This window comes from Dreissena polymorpha, chromosome 6 (genome assembly GCF_020536995.1).
Source record: "Dreissena polymorpha isolate Duluth1 chromosome 6, UMN_Dpol_1.0, whole genome shotgun sequence".
Taxonomy (NCBI): Eukaryota; Metazoa; Mollusca; class Bivalvia; order Myida; family Dreissenidae; genus Dreissena; species Dreissena polymorpha.
In genome coordinates, this window is record NC_068360.1 from 43716626 (window position 1) to 43729974 (window position 13349).

The window sequence follows — 13349 nt, forward strand, 5'->3', positions numbered from 1 at the left end:
TCTTCTTGGACTAGGATTTCGCGAAAGAAAAAAAAACAAATCACGCGCGTGTTAATTGTATGATCCAATAGCGAACTGTAAAAGATGTTTTGTTTGTTTTTTCTTTAATCTTGGGAATTTATTAAAAGAAGGGATCCTAACTTCAATTATCAGTTTACGTGGTTGATTGATTAATTAATGACCAGAGTTAATTACAATTAACCAATATGTGACCGAAATTCGCAAAACACAACACGCAACATATTCTTCAACGAAATACTCTGTTATGCATGCATTTTTTAAATTAACGATTTTACCAAACTTAAATCATTTATAGCATTTCAGTTTCGGCTGAAAGTGGCGTATAATATATGCTGATACTACAAGAACTATTCATCTTAAAGGTTAAGTTGAAACACTAGAAGTGCAAATGATTGATATAAGTGACTTACCATAAGCACCAATATGATGATTGGAAATTGACAACCCATGGCTGCATAACAGTGTTGCCGGTTTTCACGGATTAGCACATCGGTTGTTATCTTGAGTAGAGCAGTACTGTTAATATGCGTTTGATTAATAGTGCAGTAGTTCACACTAAATTGCTTTATGGCGAAAAATAATCGCACGTTAATTGTTCCCCTACATGGGGTATGAGGGCAGCCAATAAAAATGCACATGGACTGCGCATGTCATGCCATCGGCAACGCCCATTTTCTTCGGAGGACATATATGTTCACAAATATACAGCACTCAATATTGTAGTATTCGTACTAAACGTCATAGAATTGCTAATTCTGTTGCTGGATCAAAATGGAGTGGTCGGTTCGCTTGAGTGCAATGACTTTACTGTTGTTAATTAACGAGGAAGTGAAAGGAATAATCTCAGGACTGAAGTGTGCAAGGGACAGCATGACCAAAATTAAGGTAAGACAACTCGTTATTTTGACATATTATTTATGAATTTATGAATTTAGACTAATATATTGCCATAGATTATATTTTATGCCAGCTTGTGTGTCAGTGACTGTCTTAGTATAATTTATTAGCCCCAGTAGTAATAAATTATTCATATTCTTACCTTAAATTGAAGAAAATTATAAAAATCCATTTAAAACAATTTATGAATGTAAACAAAATTCCAATTCTAATTGCGATTTTTTTTGTACATGTAATTTAGATTCAAATTTTTGGTTCTTTACAATGGAAACAAAATTAGTAATGACTACTTCTGTGAACAATATTCAATTATAATTCCTTTTTTTATTTGCTACATTTTTAGATTCAAATTTAGATTTAAATTTTTGTTCTTAACATTACATTATGAATTGCAATAACAAAATAGATATAACATATAATTTAGCAATATTTTACTTAGCAAGAACTGAGTTACTAAGTTACTCAGTTTTATTTAACGTTTATTTTGGTTCTTAACATTACAGTATGAATTGCAATAACAAAATAGATATACCATATATTTCAGCAATATTTTACTTAGTAATAACTGAGTTACTAAGTTACTCAGTTTTATTTAACTTTTTCCAAATTGTTAAAACTTTTCTGATAGCAAGAAATAAATGATTCAGTACAATTGCAATATGTGATTAACTCAAATTTGACTCAATCAACACTTGTGTTTGCACAGGTAATTAATGCCCATTCATACTGCTATGAATGAATGGACAACACCTACATAATATAATATAATATATAGATGGTGCATAAAGTCTCAACGTGGTACATAAAAGGACTGGTACATAAGGGGTCTCAGCAAATTAAAATTATGTTTTTGCAAATTTGAATATATAATGTTAAGTCAAGATAACACTCGAATAATTTACAGGCACATGCTTGCAAAATATAATGTGTCTTTTTCGACGCATTTCGAGAGGAAGGGCTTAATTGTAAAGTTAGTTGCACTGTCAGAAAATCTACTTTGCATATAAATTATATGTGAACTTGTTGGTGTTCTGAATAACTTTGTTATTTGTTTAAAGGTTCAAACCATAAAATGTATCAATCATTTAGTGTACTGTTATTCCGTTACATTATTCTGATTGGTCCAAAAGGGCGAACATGCCGCTATAGGCTGGGCCGTTTTGACCGAACCATTACGACCTAGGATTATAAAATGGCGTCGGTTTGCTGGTCACGGTATTTTTTTTAAATTTTACTGATTGCAAATGCATCCAGGTTTTGTAATGATACTCGTTATTTTGTGTATTTAAACTTTTTATCTTGCGGGCAATATTTGCGATATTAAAGTTGGCGAAAAGCGGTCTTCGAGAATAAATAGTTTCATCAAATGATGATGAAAACTTGGTGTGTTACCGAGATGTCTATGCTTTAAAAATCTTATTATTTGTTGTTGTTTTTTTCAAATTGAATTTAACAATTGAATTTAATCGCTCCATTTAAAATCTTGAACTATTTGGTAAATACAATTCATGTATTGTCTAGATTTTGTATGCTTGGGCTATTATAGGTTAAAGCGGGCGCAACGTGTTTTCTGCTTGACATGGAAAACAACACAAATGAAGGAAATAAGACTGGTTCCGCATTTGTTAAAAAGTGGTCCTCCTATGGTAAGATATTTACAGTGTTTTGCATTGATTTCAAAATGCTAGTTTGCTATGTGTGTATTTGATCATTTTTAGTACATGTAGCATTGTTTGTTTCTGGAGCTTAATTAAATTTCAATGTACATGCACATACATAAAATTAAATGTATAGAGTAACTTGAATATTAATGTTTAATTAATCAAACAATTGAAAACTAATATAAGCTTACAGTCAACTTCCTATTAATATTTATTTCCCTTTTATATGGTCAAAATTATCATATGCTCTTAATATAAATACAGCGAAAAGGTGTGTCATCGATTGTACATGTTGAAATCTGGACATTCACCCCCCCTCAAGACCTATCCTCCCAAGACGTTCCCCTCCGTTTCAGTGTTAAGTGCTGACGTTTACCCCCCCCGCCCCACCTATAAATTTAGACTTGTTTCGTTGACGTATAATCTTGATTCATTACAGGGTTCGACACTAAGGCATGTCCGACACTTAAGTAAAGGTTTTCACAGCAGTTATTTATAGTTATATGAATCAGTATAGATTTTTTTTGTCTAGTAAGATCGGTGGTCGGGCTAGTAAAACTGCGGGCTAGCTTGTCCGACTGGTCGTACATAAATTAAAAAAAAATCTATACTGATTCATATAACTATAAATAACTGCTGTGAAAACCTTTACTTTTAATCTGTAAAATTACTCTTGAATCTGTTATTTACATTAAAAAAAAAACTAGTATATTTAAATAAACGCGGAGCATTTACATGATTCATCGCTATTTTTAGACGCAAAGGAGAGCTTCCTGCAGAAATTGCTTGTTTCAATTGGTCAAGTTGTTCATGAATATTAATGATTTTCTGCAGTGTCGTAAAACTGTAGAGCGTGATTTTACGTCTTCTATCGAAAATTGGTATCGTCACTGTAAACATTTTTGTGAAGCAGACAAGATAATGTAATTTAAAGAATGGCTTTGTTCAAGTTCGGATTTTTGTCCGACAAATCAGTTAATAAAAAAGAATCCGACGCTTAACTGACACGAAACGTAAATATGAAGAAACAAGAAAACGTCAATTTTATCCTAGATGGAAAATCGAGTCAGTTCCCATGGCTTGAATTTGACGAAGAAAAGCAAAAAAAAGGGTTATTTTATTGTTTTACTCTAAGCATAAAAAATCTGGTGTTCACTGATAATTTACTGATAAATCCTGATTAAACAGTAACATGACACAATTGTGTTCATTTGCTATGTCATTTATGGTCTAGTAGACATCAGGTTCGGGCTAGTACATTTTAAGAGGAGCTGGTCCGACGGTCTTGCTGTAATAAAAGTTAATGTCGAACCCTGCATTGTCGAAATGTTTATTTTGTTTATGATATCTTTACTTAACTTTATCTATGTAGCAGCTTGTTTGTTTTTTTTCTTGCTTTAAAATTCTTTTTTTTTTTGTTTTAACTGTTTAAGGAATGTATGTCAATCATAAGAAAGTGCATGTTGGTGTACTAGTGGAATATTCTCACATTATGTAGACAGTTCACTCCCACTCCCAAAATGGGAGTGAAACGTCTAGGGTGGAAACGTCTTTGGGGGAAACTGCCACCCGTACATGTTTATGACATTGTTTGTACAACCAAAGCTTATTGTGCTGTTTGTTAAAAGTTTAAATATTTTACCTTAATAATGATATTTATATTGCAGTGGAAGTGCGTACTTCCAGTCCTGCAAGTACGGTTGACCTACAAAGTAGTGACGAGTCCTTAAATGGTATGCATTTGACACACTTGATGTGCTATTGACTTTTAATTAACTTCCTTTTCTTTGAACTATGGTACATTAGTGACTTACTTGTTCTGTCTGAATATAAGTTTCCTAACTTTTAAAATTATACATGATTGTTATGTTGAAAGCTGTGCACCTACAAAAAATATTTTAAAAATCAATTTTTAGGGATCGCTACAGTGGTTTAGCTGGATAATCACAGAATTCTGTATGAAAAATGTAATTTTGTTTTGGAGATTAATTATGTGCATAATGTTATGTGTATACATTGAGAGAAACCACTGTTAATGTCTTAAGGTAACATGCTGTTATAACTTTCTATTGTCAACAGAGTCTGCTATTGAGTTGATGAACATGGATTTTTTGGACCAAAGTGATGCGGAGATTGGGATCATGAAAGAAGATGACACTGCAGCCAAAGGTACTGGTTGACTTTTCGCACTGATGATGCAACCAGAAAATTTGGTATTGAGTTTGACTAAGCTAGGATCGTTTCCCCAAATCCTTCTTTTTATTGCAGCGTAATGAAACTGATTGTATCTTGCAGGAAAGAACGCATTTGACTTGAACAGGAAAGCGAATTTTACTCCGATTCGATTTTACAAAAAGTCTATATCATTTAAGTTTAAGTTGAGGTTTTCACACTTTTAGCACACTTTGGTCCAAAACACTCTCTTTTTTCTTGTGTTTCATTCCAAAAAACTTGGCTGTCATTAGATAGTCATTACTTTTTAAAACAAGTGTAATTTAAAGGCATTTTAGCACATATTGTTTAACTCGCATGTATCATCAGATTGAAATAAAATTTTCAAATATTACATGTTATATTTTCAGGCAAACATGAAAAGGAAGCTGAACAGAAATACTTAGGTAAAAGCATTTCTGAATTTATTTGTTGAGATTTTCCTTTAGAACACCTGAAATTAATGTACAAAGTCATTTTACAAGCAACTTTTGTAACTTTTTTTTCATATAATGAAAAAATGCGTACCAAATGAGAATACGCATATAAAAACATGGCATTTTTTGCTCTTTTATGCATTATTTTAAACAATAATAAAATGTGTACACTGCAATCACAAATTTTGATATGCACCTTAAATGAGATTATTGTGGGCATCAAGTTCGTATGCACAGGAATTTGTACATAGGGCATGTAACAAAACTCCTGTTCCATGACGTCATTTACATAAAGAACTTTATTAATCATAAAAATAAGTATAAGAACACATGTCTATGACTTTTCGACTTGTCTTAGAATGGTTGTTAACGTGAAAATGCAAACAAATGAAATGTTTTAGAGGCTGAAAGAGCAAAAAGTTATGACCATCACAGATTTGTTCAATTAATATTTTTAGCTCATCTATTTTTTGAAAAAAAATTATGAGCTATTGTCATCACCTTGGCGTCGGCGTCGGCGTTGGCGTTGGCGTTGGCGTCGGCGTCCGGTTAAGTTTTGCGTTTAGGTCCACTTTTCTCAGAAAGTATCAATGCTATTGCATTCAAACTTGGTACACTTACTTACTATCATGAGGGGACTAGGCAGGCAAAGTTAGATAACTCTGGCGTGCATTTTGACAGAATTATGTGCCCTTTTTATACTTAAAAAATTGCAAATTTTGGTTAAGTTTTGCGTTTAGTTCCACTTTTCTCAGTAAGTATCAATGCTATTGCATTCAAACTTGGTACACTTACTTACTATCATGAGGGGACTGGGCAGGCAAAGTTAGATAACTCTGGCATGCATTTTGACAGAATTATGTGCCCTTTTTATACTTAGAAAATTGACAATTTTGGTTAAGTTTTGTGTTTAGGTCCATTTTATTCCTTAAGCATCAAAGCTATTGCTTTCATACTTGCAACACTTACTAACTATCATAAGGGGACTGTGCAGGCAAAGTAATGTAACTCTGACTGGCATTTTGACAGAATTATGTGCCCTTTTTATACTTAGAAAATTGAAAATTTGATTAAGTTTTGTGTTTAGGTCCACTTTATTCCTACAGTATCAAAGCTATTGCTTTCATACTTGCAAGATTTATGAACTATCATAAGGGGACGGTGCAGGCAAAGTTATGTAACTCTGACTGGCATTTGGACGGAATTATGGGCCCTTTATACTTAGAAAATTGAAAATTTGGTTAAGATTTATGTTTTGGTCACTTTACCCCTAAAGTATCATAGATATTGCTTTCATACTTGGAACACTCACAAACTATCATAAGGGTACAGTAAAAGGACAAGTTGCATAACTCTGGTTGTCATTGTTACGGAATTATGGCCCTTTTTTGACTTAGTAACTTTTAATATATGGTTAAATTTTGTGTTTCGATCCACTCGAAGTATCAAGGCTATTGCTTTCAAACTTCAAATACTTACATGCTATCATGAGGTTACTGTACCTGGCAACTTGAATTTTACTTTGACCTTTGAATGACCTTGACTCTCAAGGTCAAATTATTAAATTTTGCTAAAATTGCCATAACTTCTTTATTTATGATTAGATTTGATTGATACTTTGATGAAACTACTCTTACCTGACATACCACAATAGACTTCACCCAAACCATCCCCCGTGCCCTCCCCCCCCCTCCCCCCCCCCCCCCTAATTTTTTTTTTTTTTTTTTTTTTTTATAAGATCATCTCACAAATGACCACCACACCCTCACACTATACCCCCACCCCACCCCCCACCCCCCCCCCCCCCCAAATTTTTTTTTTGATTTTTTTTTCTTTTTTTTTTTTTTTTAAGATCATCTCACAAATTATCACCACACCCTCACACTATACCCCCCCCCCCCCCCCCCCGATTTTTTTTTTTTTTTTTTTTTTTTCGCTTTTTTGGAAGATAATGTAATAAATGTCCACAACCCCACACTATACACCCCTCTTCACTCCACTCCTCCCTCCTTTGTGATTGAAAATGAGAGTCCCTTCACCTTTAAAAAGAAAATAGATGAGCGGTCTGCACCCGCAAGGCGGTGCTCTTGTTAAACTTGGAACAAAGAGTTTTTTCCTTCTTTATAAAGTACCTGATAACGGCACTTTCCAAATTAGGAAAAAATATAAATTTCCCAATTGCTGTAAAAAAATCCCAATTAATTTTTTTTTAAATATAATGCAACATTCAGGTTGCAGCTTTAGTTAATGAATTTAGTTTAATTTTATTAATTTTACAATTATTGGGAGCAACAAATGAAATACACTTAATGAATAATACAGATGAATTTTGCCAATTTCAGGGTTTTTTAGCAAAATTTTTACCATTTTGCCGGTTCAGGTACTTATCCCAATAGGGAAAAACAGATTGCTGTGGAATTGTTTTGTTTTTTTAATTAAAGGTTTATTTGATGTCCACATCGATAATTTGGTACCACCTACACCAAAAAGAACGTCAAGACTGCTTGACCTGCAGCATGTCAAATTTCTGATGGATTCGTTCCAGTCCGGATTCACAAACCAGCTTACCATCCTAGTGGGTATGGTACCAGAACGATGTGATGCAACCATGTTAAAGACAAAAGGTCGGTATAAATCAGCAAGTAAATATTTGTTCGATATTTATATTAGTTGTTTGAAATAAATCAAATGATACTAAATAGTGATAATTCAAGAAACTTCCTGCTTTTGATCAGTGCTCGAAATTAACTTTTTTTTCTACTTGCAAAACATTGCGAGCAGCTTTAATACCAACTCGCAAAATCAAAAACAAAAAAAGGTTTGGACATAAATTTAGTACTATAAAAACAAAATAAAAAGTACTTAGCATACACATTTTATTTCTGCAATCATACAAAGATATCAGTTTCTTGGACCATAAGGGTATTGTTTTCAAATATAAGTGTGTCGTGTTCGCTCAGAAAACAAAGTTTAAGTGTCAGTTTTGAGATATTTTCAATGGGGTTTCAATCATTGAAAAAAATCAGCTATGATATCGTGTTGAGTGCGACGTCACCAAAATACAAATCAACGGTTAACTTTGCTTTATCTTTCGTATTTGTATTTCCGTCTGTAGGCAAAAAGAAACTTATTATGTTTGGCTTCGACGCCATGTCTGTTCAAGTTCAATGAACAAATGTAAATAGTCGACTGTTTCACGTTTTTTGTAGCAATACTATCCGCGTATCTGTACTATAAGTATACCAGTCTACATACAAGGTACGCGCTTCCGCATACAGGTATTCAGACGTTCTATAAATTGACCTACGGTTTAGCGTTGTTGACGTCGAGTGCATTTATATTACTAGTTTTTTTTCCCACTATTTCTTTACTCGCAAAAAAGTACTAGTGGCTTAAAACTTAACTCGCAATCAGTATTTTACACACGCATTTTGCGTGTGTGCGAGTGTTAATTTCGAGCCATGTTTTGATGCTCTCAATTCTCAATTTAAATGTACAACAATAACTGAACTGTAACTGAATATTGGTATTTGTGTTGTAACATTATTAACCAGGTTTTCCGAAGGAAAAAACTGGTTATTAGATTGGCGAATGCGGGCGCAAACTTCATTTGTTCAATATCAATTTTAACAAACAAACAAAAAATCAACTTATTATCACAGCTTTTTTGCCCCCATGAAAGCTAATAACGGCAGTTTGTCCACATGTTTCCAACTGAAATATAAAGGTTAAGTTAAAATATGTTCTTGAATATTGTGACCCATCCCCAGTCCATTTGAATCAGGATTGGTGTCTATCCACTTGTGTCCATCTTTTTGTTTGTATATAGACATGAACTTGTCCCAAGGTGGTATCTTACTCTTTCACGTACACTTTTGAAAACTTGCATGAATTGTCACTGAAAATATAAAGTTGTGAATGTGTGACTTGTCTGTTGAAGTTAACCATTACAACAGTTATGCCCCCTTTTCAACAGTTTAAAATGTGTATTATTTGAAAATGTTAACCATTGATATATGAAATTTAATAATATATTTTAAACTCTCTTTGTCATGTATTAAACAGTTATTTTAATATTTTTGTAGGTGACTGTTCAGTGCAGTTCAGCGATGGGTTTAGCCGCATCAAGTCATCGTGGGTGAGGAGAGTTGGAGATCTCTAAGGACGGACTGCAGTTAAATTCAAATGGACCAGAGACCTGGCTCTTGTATAAATATTGTTTTGCTATTTTTAACGTGTTAACTTCTTTGTCATATTTTCTTTTGAATGTTATTATTATTATTGATAGTAGTAGTCCACCAAAATAACCTGCAGATGAATTTGTAAAATAGAGTTGGTTCTATCCATTTGTTGAACTGGCGTTCTTCCCCCCCCCCCCCCCCCCATCATATTATTCAAAGCCCTTACTGAACGCTACACTATGTACAAGTGAGTTTTTCCATTTTGATTTTCATGTGTGTTCGTGACTTTAAATGAGTAATATCGATTTGAAAAGATAAAAATAAATGGCACTTTACTACTTTTACTAAAAAGCTGTAGTATTGCATTCATTGCGTACATATTTTTAATCTTTGTAATTTGTTAACGTACATATCACAGTGTGATTCTAAATATTTTGTTTTCGATTTAGATTTGCAAGTTGTGATCATATGTTTGTGTTGAAGTGAATTTAACATAAAATATCGTCCTAATTGGTAATGAAATGATTTTTATTAACCACAGTTAAATTATCAAATTAATCCTGTCGCATTTTTGTTTGAAATATTTTATATTTAGTAACTTATTTGTAAACATTATTAATTGATAATGTGTTATTTTGTAATAACCTGATTCGTATTTATTAAAGTTCTGTCATCATATTTATTATGCCCCCTTTCGAAGAAAAGGAGGCATATAGTGATCGGACTGTCCGTCCGTCTGTCTGTCTGTCTGTCTGTCTGTCCGTCTTTCCGTCACACTTTGAGTTTAGGTTTCGAAAAATGCTTATAACTTCTATGTACCTTGAGATATAACCTTCATAGTTTGTATGCATGTGTATATGGACGAGGCCTTTCCATACGCACAAAAAATTTTACACCTGTGACCTTGACCTTGAACTTAGGGTCCGCTTTTAGGTTTCGAAATCTGTGTTTTAAGTTTCCAAAAATGCTCATAACTTCTATGTCCCTTGAGATACAACTTTTATATTTGGTATGCATGTGAATATGGATGAGGCCTTTCCATACGCACCAGAATTTTCAACCCTGTGACCTTGACCTTGTACTTAGGGTCCGCGTTTAGGTTCGAAATCTGCGTTTAAGTTTCCAAAAATGCTTATAACTTCTATGTCCCTTGAGATATAACCTTCATATTTGGTATGCATGTGTATATGGACGAGGCCTTTCCATACGCACACAAATTTTCACCTCTGTGACCTTGAACTTAGGGTCCACGTTTAGGTTTCGAAATCTGCGTTTAAGTTTCGAAAAATGCTCATAACTTCTTTGTCCCTTGAGATATAACCTTCATATTTGGTATGCATGTGTATATGGACGAGGCCTTTCCATACGCACACAAATTTTGACCCCTGTGACCTTGACCTCCGCGTTTAGGTTTCGAAATCTGCGTTTAGGTTTCGAAAAATGCTCATTACTTCCATCAAAGCATTTATAGGGGGCATATGCCATCCTATGGTGACAGCTCTTGTTTTGTATATATTTCTACTACTGTGACTGTTAATCTGTTCTAGTTTTGCAGAACAAGATTTAATTTTGCTATAAAAGAAATATTTGTTTTGAAACGTTGATACTTTAAACATCCTTTGACCTACAGATATTGTTTCATGTTGATATTAACATTTTTATCAATCATCAAATTGTGATTTTACTGAAATGGGAACAACTTTGTGTGATTTAAAAAAACTTGGCCAACTAGTCTTTTAGATGAGAATATGTATATATTGTTGTTCATAAGTTATAAATTTTTATATAATTTTGAAATAACTGTTTTGTTAACTTTAAGGGAAAAACTGGCATGTGGTCAAGACAGAGGAAAAGGAAGAGGGAGAAACAGAGAGCTGGATTCATCCAGAATCCATACCAGTTCTCCAAAGACATCCTTGACAACGAACGATCAGGAACATTAGAGAGCAGTATGGAGGACATAGAACAGCACTTACGCAATGTCCACAGTGATCCTTCACGGGAGGCTCCACTGGGTAACTGTTCAAGGCTAGAACCAGAAGACCCACCAGAAACTCCTTTGGACACAAAGGAGCCATCATTGTCTGAGGTACAGCACGTAGTGAAGAAAGCGAGGACAGGCTCAGCCCCAGGCCCGAATGGCATTCCTTATCGTGTCTTTAAGATGTGCCCTGGCATTCTTCGGAAACTATGGACCCTACTTAGAGTTATTTGGAGAAAGGGCAAAATCCCGGATTGCTGGAAGAGAGCGGAGGGAATATTTGCCCCAAAGGAGAAGGACTCGAAGGATATTGGTCAGTTCCGGACCATTTCTCTGCTGAACGTAGAGGGGAAGATATTCTTTGCAGTCCTAGCCAAGCGACTGACAACGTTCCTTACTGACAACAACTACGTTGATACGTCAATTCAGAAGGGTGGAGTTCCCGGATTTTCTGGCTGCGTCGAGCATACCAGTGTTCTCAGCCAAGTGATCAGGGAGGCACGAGTGAACCATGATGACCTGACTGTAGTGTGGCTAGACCTTGACAACGCTTATGGATCAATACCCCACAAGTTGATTGAGAAGGCACTTGAGCAGTATCATGTACCAGAACACGTTTGTAACCTGGTAAAAGACTACTACAGAGGCATTAAGCTACGCTTTGCTGTGGGAGACAAGACAACAGCATGGCAAAGCTTGGAGAAAGGCATTGTCACAGGATGCACAATCTCTGTGGTCCTGTTTGTGATGGGTATGAACCTCATCATCAATGCGGCGAAGAGAGAGACACGTGGTCCAAAAGCAGCATCAGGAATCTACTTACCTCCAGTTAAGGGATTCATGGATGACCTCACTCTGACAGCAAAGACCCACATCCAAGCAAGGTGGATGCTTTCGGCCCTAGAAGAGGCAGCAACTTGGTCCAGAATGAGGTTCAAACCCAGAAAGTCCAGAGCACTTGTTATCAGGAAAGGCCAACCAACCAAGAAATTCAATCTGACAGTGCAAGGTGAGGACATACCATCGATAATGGACAGCCCCATTAAATGCCTTGGGAAGTGGTATGATGCTACACTCCAAGATGGGAATAACATCAAGCGCATCAAGAACCAGCTCACTGAAGGGCTGAAGCAGATTGACAAAAGCGGACTACCTGGCAAATTCAAGGCCTGGTTATTCCAGAATGGACTTCTCCCACGACTGATGTGGCCACTGATGCTTTATGAGGTGGCAACAACAGTGGTGGAAGGACTGGAGAGAACCATTAGTAGGCATTTGCGAAAGTGGCTTGGCGTACCACCCAGCTTCAGCAACATTGGACTCTATGGACGATCAAATCAACTACAGCTCCCATTGAGTTCGTTGGTGGAGGAGTACAAGGTGGCAAAAGCCAGACTTGTCATGACGCTGAAGGATTCAAGGGATGACATGGTCCGAAGAGCAGGTGTTGAGACCAGGACGGGAAGAAAGTGGTCCGCTAGCCAGGCTGTAGCGCAAGCCGAGAGCCGCCTGCGACACAAAGACATTGTGGGAACAACGGCAGTGGGAACACAAGGTCTGGCTCTGCGGAGACGAGGAGTTGGAAGAAGGCGGACAGTAGGACAAGGAGGGAGATGGTCCAGGCAGAGGTACGTCTGGCCGAAGAAGAAGATCGAGGCATAAGGGCAGTGGCAATGGGGTGCCAGGGTGCTTGGACAAAGTGGCAGACTACAGGAAAGAAGATGACATGGGCGGATATCTGGCGTAGCGAACCTCTGCGCATCAGTTTCCTGCTCAGGTCAGTCTACGACCTGCTACCTTCACCAGCAAACCTGCACAGATGGGGAAAATGTGACGACCCAACCTGCCCACTTTGCGGAAAGATAGGCACGCTAGAACATACACTATCATCTTGCCAGACAGCCCTTACACAAGGAAGATACAGGTGGAGACACGACAAGGTCCTCCAAGAACTGGCAGA

The 13349-nt window shown here is 36.0% G+C and overlaps 1 protein-coding gene across 1 annotated transcript; it reads left to right on the plus strand.

The window, feature by feature from the left end:
• Positions 1-792: 792 nt before the first annotated feature.
• LOC127835636 (uncharacterized) lies at positions 793-13051 on the plus strand. The gene is made up of 8 exons (XM_052362072.1): positions 793-906; positions 2465-2564; positions 4247-4312; positions 4659-4748; positions 5162-5197; positions 7669-7806; positions 9313-9365; positions 11228-13051. The coding sequence occupies exons 1-8, from the start codon at positions 793-795 to the stop codon at positions 13049-13051; spliced, it is 2421 nt and encodes an 806-aa protein (XP_052218032.1).
• Positions 13052-13349: the final 298 nt, after the last annotated feature.